At 46.6% G+C, this 19772-nt stretch overlaps 1 protein-coding gene across 1 annotated transcript in view; it reads left to right on the forward strand.

Moving 5' to 3' along the window:
* The window catches only part of grik3 (glutamate ionotropic receptor kainate type subunit 3), a 255415-nt gene extending 236061 nt beyond the window's left edge, over nucleotides 1–19354 (forward strand). The window contains exons 14-17 of the mRNA XM_056286082.1: nucleotides 11940–12157; nucleotides 16056–16281; nucleotides 17253–17503; nucleotides 19160–19354. Coding sequence (XP_056142057.1) covers nucleotides 11940–12157; nucleotides 16056–16281; nucleotides 17253–17503; nucleotides 19160–19354 — 890 coding nt within the window. The remainder of the gene's footprint in view (nucleotides 1–11939; nucleotides 12158–16055; nucleotides 16282–17252; nucleotides 17504–19159) is intronic.
* Nucleotides 19355–19772: the final 418 nt, after the last annotated feature.

Below are 19772 nucleotides of genomic sequence, written 5' to 3' on the forward strand. Positions count from 1 at the left end.
GGAGGCTTAGTGAGACTCGGTGGTGGATCTTTGCCCGCAAGGATCGCAAACACGTTCTGCAATTCATTAAGCACAAAAGCCTCGGCAGCGCTCCTGTGAAACTGCATGGCAGCTCTGCCAATTTGCTACTGTGAGCAGAGGCAAAGAAGTGCAGCGAGCGGCGTGCCGGGAGGAGGAAGTGTGTATATATGGGAAATCAAAACAGAATGAGCCAGTTAGTAGCCTATATTATTCAGCTAAACCTGGGCAATTCACCGTCATGATTCTCGCCACGGCCCGGTGTTGTCCGTCAGTGCTAGGGCTCGAGGGCTTCACGTCCTTAGCAGATTGACACCGCTACTAATGAGCCATTATTCAAACCCCCCCCCCCCCACCAGTGTAATTTAGCTCATTGGCATACTGGAGTTAATTTGAAGTTTATGATGTATTCTACACAGCGTGTTATCATTGGTTGTGGTTTCGGTGTGAGATGACTGTTAATAGATGGCGGTTGTTGAGTGATGACATATTGCAGAGTAAAAGATCACAGTCATAAAGCAGCTTTTTAAAGTGTAATGCGACATTCTTATTTTAATGTGAGCTGCTCCTTCTTCTTTTGGCTGTTCCCGTTAGGGGGCGCCACAGCAGATCATCCGTTTCCATCTCTTCCTGTCCTCTGCATCTTCCTCTGTTACACCAGCCACCTGCATGTCCTCCGTCACCACATCCATAAACCTCCTCTTTAGCCTTCCTCTTCTCCTCTTCCCTGGCAGCTCCATATTCAGCATCCTTATCCCAATATACCCAGCATCTCTCCTCCACACACGTCCAAACCATCTCAATCTTGCCTCTCTTGCTTTGTCTCCAAACCGTCCAACCTGAGCTGTCCCTGTCATTCATAATCCTCTCCATCTTCATCACTTCCAGTGAAAAGCTTAGCATCTTCAACTCTGCCACCTCCACCTCCTGTCTTTTCATCAGTGCCACTGTCTCCAAACCATACAACATAGCTGATCTCACTACCATCTTGTAAACCTTCCCTTTAACTCTTGCTGGTCCCCTTCTGTCACAAATCCCTCCTGACACTCTACCTACTCCACCCTGCCTGCACTCTCTTCTTCGCCACTCTTCCACACTCCCCGTTATTTGAACAGTTGTCCCCAAGTATTTAAACTCGTCCGTCTTTGTCACCTCTACTCCTTGCACCCTCACCATTCCGCTGTCCATTCTCTCGTTCACGCATAGGTATTCCATCTTTCGCCTACTGACTTTCATTCCTCTTCTCTCCAATGCATACCTCCACCTCTTCAGGCTCTCCTCAACCTGCTCCCTACTCTCACTACAGATCATCATCGTCCATGGAGACTCCTGCCGGATCTCATCCGTCAACCTGTCCATCACCATTGCAAACAAGGGCTCAGAGCCGATCCTTGATGTAATCCCACCTCCACCTTGAACCCATCTGTCATTCCAACCGCACACCTCGTCACTGTCGCACTTCCCTCATACATATCCTGCACCACTCCTACATACTTCTCTGCAACTCCCGACTTCCTCATACAATACCACACCTCCTCTTTCTGCATTCTTTCAAATGCTTTCTCTAAATCCAGAAAGATGCAGCGTAACTTTTTCTGACCTTCTCTACACTTCTCTGTCAACATTCTCAAAGCAAACATCATGTCTGCAGTTTTTTTGTTTTTTTTTGGCATGAAACCATACTGCTGCTAGCTAATCGTCACCTCTCCTCTTAACCTAGCTTCCATGACTCTTTCCCATATCTTCATGCTGTGGCTGATCAACTTTATACCTCTGTAGCTGCTACAGTTCTGCACATCACCCTTGTTCTTGAAAATCAGTACCAGTATGATGCTTCTCCACTCCTCAGGCCTCCTCTCACTTTCCAAGATTGTGTTAAACAATCTAGTTAAAAACCCCACTGCCATTTCTCCTAAACACCTCCATGCCTCCACAGGTATGTCATCAGGACCAACTGCCTTTCCACTCTTCATCCTCTTCATAGCTGCCCTCACTTCCTCCTTGCTCATCCACCATACTTCCTAATTCACTATCCCCACATCATCCAACCTTCTCTCTCCCTCTCATTTTCTTCATTCATCAGACCCTCAAAGTACTCCTTCCACCTTCTCAGCACACACTCCTCGCTTGTCAGCATATTTCCATCTCTATCCTTCATCACCCTAACTTGCTGCACATCTTTCCCAGCTCGGTCTCTCTGTCTAGCCAATCGGTACAAGTCCTTTTCTCCTTCCTTAGTATCCAACCTCTCATACAACTCACCATACGCCTTTTCCTTTGCCTTCGCCACCTCTCTCTTCACGTTACACCGCAGCTCCTTGTACTCCTGTCTACTTTCTTCATCTCTCTGACTATCCCACTTCTTCTTCACCAACCTCTTCCTTTATACTTTCCGGTACTTCCTCATTCCACCACCACGTCTCCTTGTCTTTCTTCCTCTTTCCAGATAACAAACCAAGTACCTCCCTAGCTGTCTCCCTCACTATTTCTGCAGTGGTTGTCCAGCCATCCGGCAACTCTTCACTACCCCCCAGTGCCTGTCTTACCTCCTCCCTGAACTCCACACAACAGTCTTCCTTCTTCAACTTCCACCATTTGATCCTTGGCTCTGCCTTCACTATCTCCCTCTTCTTGGTCTCCAAAGTCATCCTACAGACCACCATCCAATGCTGCCCAGCTACGTTCTCCCCTGTCACCACCTTGCAGTCTCCAATCCCTTTCAGATCGCGCCTCCTGCATAAGATAGAGTCCACCTGTGTGCACCTACCTCCACTCTTATCTGTCACCCTGTGTTCCTCCCTCTTCTTGAAATATGTATTCACCACAGCCATTTCCATCCTTTTTGCAAAATCCCCCACCATCTGTCCTTCCACATTCCTCTCCTTGACTCCATACCTGCCCATCACCTCCTCATCACCCCTGTTCCCTTCACCAACATGTCCATTGAAGTCCGCTCCAATCACCACTCTCTCCTCCTTGGGTACCCTCTCCACCACGTTGTCCAACTCACTCCAGAATTCTTCTTTCTCTTCCATCTCACACCCATCTTGCAGGGCATATGCGCTGATAACATTCATCATCACACCTTCAATTTCCAGCTTCATATTCATCCCTCTGTCTGACACTCTCTTCACCTCCAGCACACTCTTGACATACTCTTCCTTCAGAATTACCCCTACGCCATTTCTCCTCCCATTCGCACCATGGGTAGGAGAGTTTGAACCCGCCTCCGATGCTCCTGGCCTTACTCCCCTTCCACCTGGTCTCTTGCACACACAGTATGCCTACCTTTCTTCTCTCCATCATATCAGCCAGTTCTCTCCCTTTACCCGTCATAGTGGCAACATTCAAAGTCCCGACTCTCACCTCCACACTCCTACCCTTCCTCCTCTCCTGCTGCCTCTGCACATGCCTTCCCCCTCTCTTTCTCCTTCATCCAACTGTAGCATAGTTTTGACCGGCACCCTGCTGGCCAACAGCACCAGTGGCAGTCGTTGATAACCCGGGCCTTGACGGATCCGGTATGGAAGTCTGATTTATGATCCACATATTTGATTTGGCAAAGGTTTTATGCCGGATGCCCTTCCTGATGAAACCCTTCCCATTTATCCGGGCTTGGGACCAGCACTAAGACCGCACTGGCTGTGCATCCTCAGTGGCTGGGTTAAAGTCAGCAACTGTGATAAATACTTCCAACATTTCCCATAAGTATCAGACTCCTTAATTCAAAAACACAATATAGAGTATTACCACAATATACAGTACTACCCTCAACTCCTTTGTCTTTATTCATTTACGCAGTTTTTATTAGTTTTCATTTTAGTTAAAGCTAATGAATCTTTGTTAATGATACACATAAAATTAAATAGTATGAGAAATGTCAGAACATTTATTTTCACAAGGTAAAAGTTTTACAACTGCTTTTATTTTTATCAAGTGAAAGGATGACAGGAACTTAGGATTTCGATGCAAGGTTGAGGCGATAAAGAAATACACACTTTTTAAAGTAAAAGTCATTATTTGTTTTTACAACCTGGGTCTTGTTTTTCATAGTTCTTTCCCATCGTGGATATCGGTTATGATATTTTACTCACCGGCATCATTTTGGAGATTTTGGACAAAAAACGATGAAAATAAGACCTGGGTTTAAAAAAGAAGAATAGGAAATTATCCTCTAACACAATCCTTATACATGACTTTTGATGCAGTCACCACAACGTGTGTTTACAGAATGATTAAAATATAATTGGTAAGTAATTTATCATCACTCCCAGGGAATAACAGCTAAATGATAAGATGACTTTTTTGAAATGATTAATAACTAATAGTTATACATTACTTGTTTGAGTCGCAATAATAATAATACATTTTATTTGTGGGCGCCTTTCAGAGCACTCAAGGGCACCTTACAGAACACAGTAAAAACCAGCAGCTCTGTATCAGACAGCATAAAATCAAAACAAAGCAGGGTAGACAATAAAAAGTTAACACAACAGATAAATATAAAATCCTCATCTGCACTAAACTCAGTGAAGCGTGGAGCAGACTGAATATGCCAGTTTGAAAAGGTGCGTTTTGAGATGGGATGTGAAGGTTGAAAGAGAGTCAGTGTGGTGAATGTCTTGTGGGAGAGAGGTCCATAGGCGGGGGGCAGAATGACTGAAGGCTCTAGACCCCATGGTAGTCCAGCTCTAGACCCCATGGTAGTGAGTTGGAGAGCAGAGGAGGATCTGAGAGTGCGGGAGGGCGTGTGGATATGAAGGAGCTAGGTTATTAAGGGCCTTAAAGGTGAGGAGCAGGATCTTGAAGTCAACACGTAATGAGCTCAAGAATACGTATATATGAGGTAAAATGTTTTTATACATATATATCATTGAAACATCTTGGGCAGCATGGTGGCACAGTGGTTAGGGCGGTCACCTCACAGCAAAAAGGTCCTGGGTTCAAGCCCTGGGGTAGTCCATGGGTGTGTGTGTGTGTGCCCTGTCAAGCCTGGCGGCCTGTTCAGCGTGTCTCCCCGCCTGCCGCCCAATGACTGCTGGAATAGGCTCCAGCATCCCCGTGACCCTGAGAGCAGGATGACCGGTTAAGATAACGGATGGCTGGATGGATGAAACATCTTGAAAATGATCATGAACCAAGGGGCGTCCAGGTAGCGTAGCGGTCTATTGCCTACCAACACGAGGATCACCAGTTCGAATCCCCGTGTTACCTCCAGCTTGGTCGGGCGTCCCTACAGACACAATTGGCCATGTCTGTGGGTGGGAAGCCGGATGTGGGTATGTGTCCTGGTTGCTGCACTAGCACCTCTTCTGGTCGGTCGGGGCGCCAGTTCAGGGGGGGGGGGACTGGGGGGGAACAGCGTGATCCTCCCACACCCTACATCCCCCTGGTGAAACTCCTCACTGTCAGGTGAAAAGAAGCGGCTGGCGACTCCACATGTATGGGAGGAGGCATGTGGTAGTCTGCAGCCTCCCCCGGATCGGCAAAGTGGGTTGGGCCACAACCGGGACGGCTCAGAAGAGTGGCATAATTGGCTGGGTACAATTGGAAAATTAAAAAAATAAAAAATTCTCAAGGGGACAACAAAGTATATGTCTCTATACCTACTAGATCTACTTTATTTTTGTTTTGACTTGATATTCATTTTCTAAATGAGAGGTTCTTCTTGCCTCACAGACAAAACTTGTGATTGTGAGTGTAGAAGACCATTTTCTTTTTGATTTATTAGGTCCGTGGTGACACAGTATTATTTACTACCCTGTGCCTAAGAACTCTTTTTCCTTTTTGTAATGCAAAGCAAAATCTGCCTGTATTAGAATATAAAATATAGAATATCCATCCATCCAGCCATTATCTTAACCGCTCTCAGGGTCGCGGGGATGCTGGAGCCTATCCCAGCAGTCATTGGGCGGCAGGCAGCAGACACCCTGGACAGGCTGCCAGGCCATCACAGCCCCCCCCCCCACACACACACAAACACACACCTAGGGACAATTTAGTATGGCCGATTCACCTGACCTACATGTCTTTGGACTGTGGGAGGAAACCGGAGCAAACCCATGTATACACGGGGAGAACATGCAAACTCCACACAGAGGATGACCCAAGATGACCCACCAAGGTCGGACTACCCCGGGTCTCGAACCCAGGACCTTCTTGCTGTGAAGCGACCGTGCTAACCACTGCGCTGCCCTAAAATATAGACTATAGAATATAACATAAAATATAGAATATAAAAGCAAAATTTGCCTGTATAAGAACTAACCAATTCCTTGGATTTAAATAACATCGAAAATGAGTTTTTTTGTTTTTTTAAATAATGACGGATTAGGAGAACACATTGAATGTATTAAGAATGCATAGTGATTGAAAATTAGTATTTTTTTTGTAATGACAGCTTAGAGAGAATGCAAATCTTGCAGTAAACCAGATTTTATTTGCACAAAACAAATATTAAATGTCTATTAACCTGTTAGCTGGTTTAATAGCTGTTTAACAGGAATCTAATAGAGATTTTTTAAAATAGTCCATGTGTGTTCTGGAGTTAGAAAAACACTGTTATATTGAACCAGGTAAACTATTTAATCAATATATTGGCTTACATTGATTACGAGGAATAGGGTTCACATGTAAATATACTCACTGATGTTTCCCTGGGGCAGCACGGTGGCACAGTGGTTAGCACGGTCGCCTCACAGCAAGAAGGTCCTGGGTTCCAGCCCCGGGGTAGTCCAACCTTGGGGGTCGTCCTTTGTGTGGAGTTTGCATGTTCTCCCCGTGTCTGCGTGGGTTTCCTCCCACAGTCCAAAGACATGTAGGTCAGGTGAATCAGCCGTACTAAATTGTCCCTAGGTGTGAATGTGTGTGTGCCCCGTGTGATGGGCTGGTGGCCTGTTCAGGGTGTCTCCCCGGCTGCCACCCGGTGACTGCTGGGATATGCTCCAGCATCTCTGTGACCCTGAGAGCAGGATAAGTGGTTCGGATAATGGCTGGATGGATGTTTCCCTGTAGAATTAAAGCTGTTCCCATCACAGCTATCCATCATTAAAATTCCCTCATTTATCACAAAATACTGAAATTAGAGTCACAAAAACTGTAAACGTCGACGAGGTCAACCTACTGCACATATTCAAAGACGCTTTTGAAAGCGACTCGGGACTCACACACGTGGCTTTTTTTGCAGTCTGTGCTATTACGACTTGAAAGGGCCCTCCTGCACCATAATAGCGTTACCCTAAAATGATGAATTCCCAGCATTTATCGTGGTGAAACGTACCATATCTGTTTGAAGTGCAGTGGTGTTGTGGCCGGTGAAATAGATGTGCCGTTTTGTGCGCTGAAATATGATCAGTATCTTCTCCCCTGAAAGGACATTTATATTGTGTTGACTTAAACGACACGGGTACTTCTTCAGCAAAACGCATCACGTATTGACACGGTTTTATTTCCTCGGCACTCCATGACAGTCCGCTTTCGGTGCGGGGCTGTGTAGCGTTCGCCGCTGACAACGGCGTTTTATGGCATGGAATTCAATTGAGTTACTAGCCGCGCCGGCCCCGTTTCAAGGCGACCACAGATGGAGCCGCATCTTTCCACACCGGAGTCGTTGTGAATCAAGCGACGGCGCCGTCTCCCCTTGTTCTGCAACCGTGTAGGTCCTTTGTCAAACTGCAACGGACAGAACCAATCAAATTTGGTGCGCGAGGTTAAAGACCCGACCACTCCACCCAACCCCTCCACCCCCCACTCCCTTATGTCAGCTGGTTACTCTCGAGAATTGCCCTCATAAATCTTCTCAGCAGAGTAACAGAGTGCACATAGCACAAGGGTATTTGAGGTTGTCAAGAGATGAGACATAAAATAACTTTAAGAGCAGTCGGAGAGCCATTGTAAACACGGTATGGCAAATTACTCGACTAAGGACTTCTCAAAGTCAGGGCCGATGCAAAGGTGCTCCGTCTTGTTGGCGAAGGCTGAGGAAACACACACACACACAACACGACTGAACACGTTATAAGATTCATCATCACACACTGACCGACTGGTGCTTGCAGATTATTATCATGGTTTACTTTTTTTTCTCTCAGTTGAAAACAAGTTGCATTTGAGGATAAAACATCTGTTATGGGTGTAAAGATGATGATCATAAAGCACCCAGTCCTGCAAAAATACACATTTTCGTGCTACTGAAACATAGAGGGTGGCACAGTGGTTAGCGCGGTCGCCTCACAGCAAGACGGTCCTGGGTTCGAGCCCCGGGGTAGTCCAACCTTGGGGGTCGTCCCGGGTCGTCCTCTGTGTGGAGTTGCATGTTCTCCCCCGTGTCTGCGTGGGTTTCCTCCCACAGTCCAAAGACATGTAGGTCAGGTGAATCGACCGTACTAAATTGTCCCTAGGTGTGAATGTGTGTATGTGGGCCCTGTGTGATGGCATGGCGGCCTGTCCAGGGTGTCTCCCCGCCTGCTGCCCAATGACTGCTGGGATAGGCTCCAGCATCCCCTCGACCCTGAGAGCAGGATAACCGGTTGGCTGTGGTTCAGATAATGGATGGATGGATTAGAGGTTATATCAGCAAGTTTTGTGAATTACATGCCACATGCTTATAATCTGAAAAAATCAGGGGACGTCCAGGTAGCGTAGCAGTCTGTTCCGTTGCCTATCAACACGAGGATCACCGATTCGAATCCCTGTGTTACATCCGGCTTGGTCGGGCACCCCTACACACACTGCAAGTGGGGAGCCAGATGTGGGTGTGTCCTGGTCGCTGCACTAGCGCCTGCTCTGGTCGGTCGGTGCGCTTGTTCAGGGGGGAGGGGGGTCTGGGGGGAATAGCGTGATCTTCCCACACGCTATGTCCCCCTGGTGAATCTCCTCACCGTCAGGTGAAAAGAAGCGGCTGGCAACTCCACATGTATGGGAGGAGGCATGTGGTAGTCTGCAGCCCTCCCCCAATCGGCAGAGGGGGTGGAGCAGCGACCGGGACGGCTCGGAAGAGTGGGGTAATTGGCCAGATACAATTGGGGAGAAAAGGGTGGGGGGATCCACAAAAAAAAAAATCTGAAAAAATCAACATGTTATCCTGTCAAATACTCCATTCAGTACTCTCACTCATAATTTGAAATAGGTTTCAAGTGCTTTCATGTGAGCCATGCAGGAGGATGTAGCTGCCTCTACACCATCTATTATCAGCAGGATGGATTTCATGGCTTAACGGTGGTTGAGCACATCTGGCTTTCATCGAGTAATTCAGTCTAATGCCCCTTTCCCACTACATGGTACCGGCTCAACTGGACTCCACTTTGTCGTTTTCCGTTACTGGAAAGTACCAGCAACTGGTACCACCTTTCTGGTACCACATTTGTCGAGGTTACAAAAACTGGAGCGGGTACCAAAATCAGTGCAGACCAGCTACACTGAGGAGGTACTGTTGTGGTAATGGAAAATGACCCTCTGCGAGTCGGGTCGAGTCGAGCCAGTACCATGTAGTGGAAAAGGGGCATAATTCACATACCCATATAAGTACACCTTGAGGTTTGGCGTTCTCCTTTTTTTTTTTTGGAAAACTATATTTCGAGGCTTGTATCAATTAGTGTCTTGAACCTGCGTCTTTGAGACGATTATGGGATGAAAATCAGAACGTTATAACTGAAAACGTGTGGTAGGTCATGCTGGGAATAGGTGCCGGGATTGGTGAATGCATATTCCCATTTGAAAATACGCATGAAGCTGGGAATGTGTAGTCAGAGTTGCAAATGTAGACTTATATTATAACCTCTACAAAGAAACCAACTTCTTCATTGTAATGGACATTTGTGAATGTGTACACAAGTGCCAACATGAAACCAACTTTGTACTCAAAGTTGAAGTTTTGTACCTGTCTAACTCTAAATACCTTTACAGTTAAGTTTCCATGTACTGATTTTTTGCAAATCAGCATTCAGTAATTTGTGAATTTTGTCAGTCCTCTGGCACACTGTGGTTTGTAAATGGTTGGCATTTTTCAAAATGCAACGTGGCCCATTCCTGGAACTGTACACTGAGACTACCCACCAGGCGGGGGATCGTAACCGTGTGTCATAGGGCTTGTCAGCATTAAGCAGTATATTTTAGAAAAGTGAAGCATAACTTAATGTTTGACTTATTTTTGGCAAGAATTAGCTTAGCCAGCTACATCCTAAATAGCCTGCCTCATGTCTGGTTCTGGGACTGTAGCAGGATTGTGCAAAGTTTTAAACCAGCAAACCTAAAAGATTTCATTTTAAATCAATTTACATAGAAAGTACATTGCCACAATGATTACACATGCATATATGACACTGTGTGTATATATGTGTGTGTGTGTGTGTATATATATATATAGGCCCATTGGCTCAGCAGAACCCCCTTGAAACAGATGAAGATAGAAGGGAAAGCCCATCTATCCGCAGTAGATAAATCTAAATTAGCGAGCTAATGCTGTCAGCGATGTGGCGTTAGTAACCCATTAGAGCATGAATTCAGTCCGGGACAGTCCCCACTTTGAAGAACACACTTTGAAGCTTGGTCTTCAAAGTAAGAAGTCACTATTACACTTGCCCCCGGTAGACACTATGCATGCGTACGCTGTGTACAATGTGACTACAGTCCTGCACAGTTGCCACTTTGAAGGGCGCCACTTTGAAGCAGGCTCTCTGAGCAAACCTTTGAATAGTAAGCAGGCTGTTGGGTGGTGGCGAGGAAATGTTTAAGTAGAGCAAATACTGGTCTTTAGCCATCAAAGCTATGTACTGGAACACCTTGTAGAGAGGACTGGGCAGAATTGACATTTAGAGGATCTGAATTCCCCTTTATTTTGAAGCTCATGTATTTCCCCCTCTTTGCAAGATTCTGAGAACTGCGGCCTGTCCAGGGTGTCTCCCCGCCTGCCGCCCAATGACTGCTGGGATAGGCTCCAGCATCCCCCGCGACCCTGAGAGCAGGATAATGGATGGATGTAACTTAGATAAATAATCTGTAAAAAAAAAAATTTTTTTTAAATGATGGGGTGTCTAGGTAGCGTAGCAGTCTATTCCGTTGCCTACCAACACAGGGGTCACCGGTTCGAATCCCCATGTTACCTCCGGCTTGGCTGGGCCCACCTACAGACATAATTGGCCGTGTCTGTGGGTGGGAAGCCGGATCTGGGTATGTGTCCTGGGCATGTGGTAGTCTGCAGCCCTCCCCGGATCGGCAGAGGGGATGAAGCAGCATCCGGGGATGGCTCGGAAGAGTTGGGTAACTGACCGGATACAATTGGGAAGAAAAAGGGGGGGAGGATATGGTTTTTCCACATGTTGGAATTATGTCTCACCTCTACTGTAAATTGTGTTTTTGCTGTGTGCCCATCTGAAGGGAATCGGTGATCTAAGCGGTTAAAGTCATGCATGGTGTCCGTCAGGGCACGTGTTATAGTACCTTTGTCGAGAGAGAGAGGCCTCGGTTATCTTGGATAAGTTTTGCCTTTAATCAAGCACATGGTCAAGTGGAGCTGGTTAGTAATTCTAGATCAATGACCTTACTAACCCTGAATAAATTGATCTAAGTTATTGCCTTTTTAAAAGACTTGTGTGAGTCTGGAAATGCAGTCTGGATTTCTACCAATCAGCCCGTTCATGTTCCTTTAGCTCAGTCTAGAATGCCAACCGCTCAGCTGCGCCCTGTGTTTCCTCCCCTGTGCTTTCTCAGAGTACAACTAAAGCGATTGACATTCCAGTTTTGACACGCAAAACTACAAACCTCAGCATCAACAGTATGAGCAGAACCAAATGCTATAGCAGGCTGAACACAGAAAGACAAGCACTCTTGCATCAGTGTATGTGAAAGTCAATTACCCTGTTGGACGACAGACGGGTTTTCTAAAGCCAGTGGCTTAACAACCTCTTACTCTGTATTCCACACAGGCTCAGAGCTGATGCCCAAAGCCTTGTCCACCAGGATCATCGGTGGGATCTGGTGGTTTTTCACCCTCATCATCATTTCCTCCTACACGGCCAACCTGGCAGCCTTTCTCACTGTGGAGAGAATGGACTCGCCTGTGGATTCAGCCGACGACATCGCCAAACAGACCAAGATCGAGTATGGCGTCGTCAAAGACGGTGCCACCATGTCTTTCTTCAAGGTACAGCACAAAACAGAAGCAGTGAATGATTTAAGTAATTTTATTAATGTGGAAATCAACACCAGGGTATGAAAGGTAAATACATTGCAGAGGGAATTATGTAGATCAAAAATGGATGCCCAATACCCTCTTACTTTGACTCTATCTTGCATTTATCTTGTCTTGACGACAAGCTCTACAGCCCGAACCGTGGAGAATACAAAACCTTAGTGTTGTATGTATGACTTGTGTATGAGGAATAAATGAGGTAGGATGTCGAATCTTAACTTTTGAGTTGACTTTTAGTTAACTTTTCTCTGTACAGTAGGCTGACGTTTCCCAAGGAACAAAAAAATCAATACCATTCCACAAAAGGGCGTCTTTTTTGTATTTCCAGTTGGATCTTAATTCCCACAGCAAAAGCAAATTCTTCAGCTTCTCCACTTCTCTACGCTGTTTGATGTGTTCCTCCATAATGATTTTTTTATTCCAAAGTTTCAGCTTTTGCCTGGAGGGTCTTTGAATTTATTTTATTATTTTGAGTTTTGCCTCAGATGCTGCTGATGCCGCGGCTGTGCTGCTGAATAACACATGTAGCAGAGTTGCACTTTCTCCCTGTAAAGAAAGGAAAACATTGCACGTTTCTATCAAAAGTCTATACGCTTATAACATTCAATAGCTGGAGAGAGAAGAAAGACACTTTTCATCCAGGATAGGCGCCCCAGTTTTTTATGTTTACCATGTCAGTGTTGGTTATTTCATCAATACTCCTTTCTTGAATTGGCTACAATCCAATCTGTTTAATGGCGTCTTTAGAGGATGTTGATTGTGTAACAGGGATCTTGGACTATTTGCCTCTACGAACAGTTAACATCAGACAACCTTGTCTCCTAGAATTGAACCCCAGCATGGGAATAACTCCTGGTTAAAATATTATCAGGGGCGTCTGGGTAGCGTAGCGGTCTATTCCACTGCCTACCAACACAGGGATCAGCAGTTTGTGTTACCTGCGGCTTGGTTGGGCGTCCCTACAGACACAATTGGCTGTGTCTGCGGGTGGGAAGTGTTCTGGTTGCTGCACTAGCTCTTCCTCTGGTCGGTCAGGGCGCCTGTCCGGGGGGGGGGGGGGGTAGTGAAACTCCTCGCTGTCAGGTGAAAAGCAGCGGCTGGCGACTCCACATGTATGGGAGGCGGCATGTGGTAGTCTGCAGCCCTCCCTGGCTCGGAAGAGTGGGGTAATTGGCCAAGTACAATTGGGGAGAAGATGCAGTGAGTTGCCGATCACAGGAAGACAATGAATTGCATGCCGAGTCTTAACACTCTGGAGCTTATTTTCCTTCATCACCACAGTGAAACTTGCATACCGTTTTAACTCTGATGACGTCGGATGACATGGTTGGATCTGAAGATGAAAGTAAAGAAATAAACCTTTGTTTCTTTCGAATGACTGTAAGGTGAACCCAAAGTTATCTTAGTACTCCATTCTATGAATACCTTGTGTGATTGAAATGTTCTAAAAGAGGGGAGCGGCAGGGGTCTCTAAACACCTCATCAGTTTTCTCTACTCCTTCTGGTTTTGACAGGAAAGGTCAACAGCCTTGACACAAACAAATGAGTGAAATGATAGATGCTTTTCGGAGATCAGAGTAGTTTACAGAAGCTGTTCCTTTGGCATACCGCACAGTGAGCTAGTGCTGGGCAGCGTGGGGAACATTATCATCATGATGACGATAGGACATTTTACATGATATAGTATATCACAATATCTGCTTACATATGCAAAAAATATCACGTTTAAGAAACCAGCTGAGGTTCATCACATTGACCTGTTTGTTAATGTAAAGTATATCAACCCAAAACTAGTTTTCAAATAATACTCCCTTCAAAATACTCAATATTTTAAAGTTTTATATATATATATATATTTATTTAAAGAAACACTCAATGGTAGGGAAAATGCTCAACAAATAAGGAGCAAAATAATCCAGTGAATCAAGTAAATTCATCCCATAGGTTTACTTTGTTTATAAATATTTCAGTCATGACACAATGCCTTGAATAAATATACACCTAAAAAATTAGACCATTTTTTTACTCTACAATGCGCTAACCCATAAATAAAATAACTCTCCATTTATTATCTCTACTGTATTGGTCCTAAAATTACTTTTGACAATGAACATTTGTCTACTTTTCTCCGTTTGAGGCCTTTTCTTGATTTTATATATATATGAGCACGAGAGAATTAGTTTAAATATATATATATATAGCTATATATAGTATGAGTGCGCGACGCAAGCTTGTACTGAAATGCATTAAAGTTTTTCCTATACATATATATGCTAAATATTCAAAATACTCCATTCAGATATTTCAGATCTCTTCTTGTGAGAAATTCTAGCTAATGGATGCTCATTAATTATCGTTAATTTAGACAAGTTTGTGTATCCCAATATGGCAATATCCAAACCATCATATCCACACCTGATTGGTGGCCCCTGCCACATCTCACATTAACACCTGTATAATACATATGTATATGTACCCACTGAGCTGCACCTAGCAGCAGAGGGCTGCTTATAACGGTGTCTCACACAGTTTGAAGTGCCTCGTGGTTAGGACGGTGATTATCTGGGATTAGACACGGTATAAATGTGACCCCTCTGTAAAACTGCATGAAACACCACGTGGCCTGATGCAAGACTAATGCAGAGAGAGAGAGAGACTGTTACTGCTGTCTCAGTACTGTACCAGACAGCAGTAGACTTGTGCATGGGGGTCTTTATTCCGATGACCAACATGATGTGTGTGACCAATCACTTACATCTGTGTGGTCACCGGGCTGAGGAGGCGTTAAAGATTGCTTTAAGGAAGACTTTTTTTTTTTTTTTAAATAGAGATTTTTGTGATTTCCCTTCACGTCCAACAGAAACAAAACAAGAAAAGGTGCTGTAGCTGTGTTGTTACTGTACCGGTCCAAAAGGCCTCAAACAGCGGGAAGTAAAGACAAATGTTCATTGTCAGAAGTAATTTTAGGACCAATACAGTGGACTACAGGAGAGATGATAAACGGAGAGTTATTTTATTTATGGGTTAGCACACTGTGGAGTAAAACATGATCTCATTTTTTAGCTGTATATTTATTCAAGGCATTGTGTCATGACTGAAATATTTATAAATGAAATAAACCTAGAAATCGCTGCAACTATTCTCTCCCCCCCCTTTTCTCCCCAATTGTATCCGGCCAATTACCCCACTCTTCCGAGCCATCCCGGTCACTGCTCCACCCACTCTGCTGATCCGGGGAGGGCTGCAGACTACCACATGCCTCCTCCGGTACATGTGGAGTCACCAGCCGCTTCTTTTCACCTGACAGTGAGGAGTTTCACTAGGGGGACGTAGCACGTGGGAGGATCACACCATTCCCCCCATGAACAGGCGCCCCGACTTACCAGAGGAGGCGCTAGTGCAGCGGCCAGGACACATACCCACATCCGGCTTCCCACCCACAGACACGGCCGATTGTGTCTGTAGGGATGCCCGACCAAGCTGGAGGTAACACAGGGATTTGAACTGGCAATCCCCATGTTGGTAAGCAACGGAATAGACCGCCATGCTTCCCGGACATCCCCGCTGAAACGGTTCTCAACTAAAGATGTAGTATGTTGTAGTTCTACTGGTAACTTACCATTTGAGAACAAAATGGGGCTGGCATGTGTATGGGAGGAGGCATGTGGTAGTCTGCAGCCCTCCCCGGATCAGCAGAGGGGGTGGAGCAGTGACCGGAACGGCTCAGAAGAGTGGAGTAATTGGCTAAGTAAAACTGGGGAGAAAAGGGGGGGGGGGACAAAACAGGTATGGTTAAGAGTACAGAACTGCAGGAAGATAGTATAAGATGTCTTGTTCGTGTGTCCTGCAGAAGTCCAAGGTGTCCACGTTTGAGAAGATGTGGGCCTTCATGAGCAGCAAGCCGAGCACCTCTCTGGTGAAGTCTATCGAAGATGGAATTCAGCGGGTGCTGAAGTCAGACTATGCCCTGCTGATGGAGTCCACCACCATCGACTACATCACCAGGCGAAACTGCAACCTGACGCAGGTGGGAGGGATCATTGACAGCAAAGGATATGGAATTGGCACGCCCCTCGGTGAGACCCGGCAGACTGCACGTTGTTCAAGTATCGTACTGCAGGCCCGCCCAGTGTTATAGTCAAGCTTGTTTTATCATTAGGGGTAGGCATGTGTGTGTGTGTATACCAGGTTTTCCTGTCCCAGTGGCCCCCATTAGGAGAGGAAAACCTGAAACCAGCTACCCTGTGGGGTCATTTTATGGGTCTCCATGAGGAAGAGGGTGTATTTTAGGGTTAGGACTTGGGTCTAGGGTTACAGTTAGAATGAGGATTGGGTTAAGGTAAGGGTATGAATGTAGACAATGAGGGGTCTCCACAAGTATAGGGTGACATGGTATATGTGTGTGTCTCTGTTCTTCTTTCAGCTGTATTTAGGTGCACAGTTTAGTTTGCACTCTTGGCTAGGGTATGATTACCACGTGGCAAATGCAATACTACTACTACTGTTATTACTACCTCATGGTAATAACAGTAGTAAACAGTAATTATATCTTAGTACTACGAAGATATGATTACTGTTTAGGGCCCTGTGACTCTCCTGTGAGTCAGTCTGGATAAAAGTGTCTGCCAAACATAAATGTACATGTGAAGTAGTCCTGACTGGTGAGGTCTGGGTCTGGGTCAGGGAATTCATGTGTTCACTGAGGGTCCTCTAAAGCACAGAAAAACAAGTGTGTGTGTGTGTCTCTCTCTCTCTTCTTGTGTGTGTCTCTCTCTCTGTTGGCATCTCTCTTCCTCTGTGTGTGTGCGTCTCTCTCTCGCTTCCTCCGTTTGTGGGTGTGTGTGAACATGAGAGATAGGATACATCACTCAGGGATGGGGGATGGGGGGGGTTTGAGGCCTCTGAGATGTAACATCATGAGCTTTCTCCACCGCTCCATAGAAGACACACCACAACCTGGTTAATCTTCTGGGATCTCCTCTGAGTCCTACTGAATCCAGCTGGTCCTGCAGCCAGACTGAAGCGGCCTTGTGTGTTGTTTTCACAGGTTCCCCTTACAGGGACAAAATCACCATCGCCATTCTCAGTATCCTGGAGGACGGGCGCCTACACGTGCTGAAGGAGAAATGGTGGAGCGGCAGCAGTTGCCTGGACGAGGAGCGCCGTGAGACGGGCCCCATGGGCATCCAGAACTTAGGCGGCATATTCATTGTCCTCGCATCGGGCCTTGTCCTCTCCGTTTTCGTGGCAATTGCCGAGTTCATCTACAAGCTGAGGAAGACAGCAGAACGCGAGCAGGTAGATGTCTCCAAAACTCACCTACAGCACACCAACTCACACCTGACCCGCCTGTGCTGAGGTTCAGACAGTACTCAGACTGACAGCCATTTAGTTGTGTTGTTTTGTGCGGCCTGGGTTTTATTGTCATGGTTTGTTATGATGTGCCACTCGCTGGCTTCTTGTGGAGATTTTGGACATGGGACCACCGCTGGACACAGCTTCACAACCGAGTCTTCAGCGGCAACTTAATACAAGCATTAGACACATCCCCCCCCCCCTCCCATTTTCCTCCCCAATTGTATCCGGCCAACTACCCCACTCCTCTGAGCTGTCCCGGTCGCTGCTCCACCCCCTCTGCTGGTCCGGGGAGGGCTGCAGACTACCACATGCCTCCTCCCATACATGTGGAGGTGGAGTCACCAGCCGCTTCGTTTCCCCTGACAGTGAGGAGTTTCACGCGGCCCCCCCCCCTTCCAAACAGGTGCCCTGACCAACCAGAGGAGGCGCTAGTGTAGCGACCAGGACACATACCCACATCCGGCTTCCCACCCGCAGACACGGCCAACTGTGTCTGTAGGGATGCCTGACCAAGCCGGAGGCAACATGGGGATTCGAACCGGGGATCCCCGTGTTATTGGGCAAGAGAAAAGCCCGCTACCCAGAGCATCAGACACATTTCCATGAGTCCAATTTAACCCAATTATAAAAACCACTTATTTGGAAGTAAAAACGAATATCCAAGTTCAAAATGTCCAAAACGAAGCGGCTGAGTCATGTGACGTCCTGACCGCTGAGCAGCACGGCTGATACGACAATAAGAATAATCTTAATTTTTTCCCCCCCAATTTGTATCTGGCCAATTACGCCACTCTTTTTGAGCCGTCCCGTTCGCTGCTCCACCCCCTCTCCGCCGATCCGAGGACGCCCTGACCGACCAGAACACATAACCCCACCCGATTTCCCACAGCCAATTGTGTCTGTAGGGACGCCCGACCAAGCCGGAGGTAACACGGGGATTCAATCCCGTGTTGGTAGGCAACGGAATAGACCACTACGCTACCCGAGCGCCCCAGAATTATTTTAATTAAATTACACCATGTGACCTTGGGTTGTTTTGTCAGCCGTATGTTTTTTTGTTGCGATACTATTTTTCACACAACCCCCACCAACTGAACTGTTCTCAGCCCTCGGTTCTAACGTTTTCTAAAGGGTCTGCATGCAGGAGGTCTCACTAGAACACAACGTTTGTGCGTCTTAACAGGCGTAATTGCAAATCGGAGCATAGAGAATGAATCCGTTATTAGTCACCGCAGATGTCAGACTAGCATCAAACGCTTAAACTGTGCAACTCGCCGGTGTCATGGAGAGTTGCTGCACGCCTTCTCGTGTAGGTAATGGAGGGGAACACAGTACGTTTATATTATCTGACACAGCGGCAACGGTGAGGCGTGTGTGGGCAGCATGTGCTGCTGTGACATGACATTGCCAACAGCTATGGACACAGACACACACACACACACACACTACGAATGTTCTGCCCCGATGTGTTTTGCACTCTTGGACTGTCGACACTCTTTGCTGTCAGACCCATTTAAAGCTAAGGCATTTACCCCCCGCCCCATCCCCCTCTTCTCTGTCTCACACCCCCTCCCCTCGCCCTCCCTTTTCGCCCAGAGGTCTTTGTGCAGTGCCATGGTGGACGAGATCAGACTGTCGTTCACCTGCGAGAGACGGGTGAAACACAAGCCCCAGCCTCCGGTCATGGTGAAGACGGATGCGGTGATCAACATGCACACCTACAACGACCGGCGACTCCCCGGAAAGGACAGCATGAGCTGCAGCACTGGGATGACCCCCGTCTTCCCATGACGGTGTGCGCCTCGCAGGGCAAGAGCCTCCTGAGTCACGTGTCGGGGGCGGTGCCGGAGACGAGAGACAATGGCATAGACGGCATCACCAGATTCACCATAAACCACAGCGACATGGGGACACTGACCAAACATGGGCAACTCAAAATGGCGGCGTCGGCGACACAGGTATGACAGCATCCACCACATTACAAACCAGAGTGAAAATAAACAACGATTCCGGGGGGGGTGGGGGGGGTTCTCAGAAGCGAATGCCATTCCCAAGACAGGAAATAACAACCAAGTATACAATAGACAATAACAACACACCGTTTTGAAGTCTGATGTTTACGTGCGCAACACAAAAAAAACCCACATTGGAATTACAGTAGATGCAAGAAATCCTCCATTGATGACAAGGACACCGAGTGTTTCCCTCT

The sequence above is a fragment of the Lampris incognitus genome, chromosome 9 (genome assembly GCF_029633865.1).
Source record: "Lampris incognitus isolate fLamInc1 chromosome 9, fLamInc1.hap2, whole genome shotgun sequence".
Taxonomy (NCBI): domain Eukaryota; kingdom Metazoa; phylum Chordata; class Actinopteri; order Lampriformes; family Lampridae; genus Lampris; species Lampris incognitus.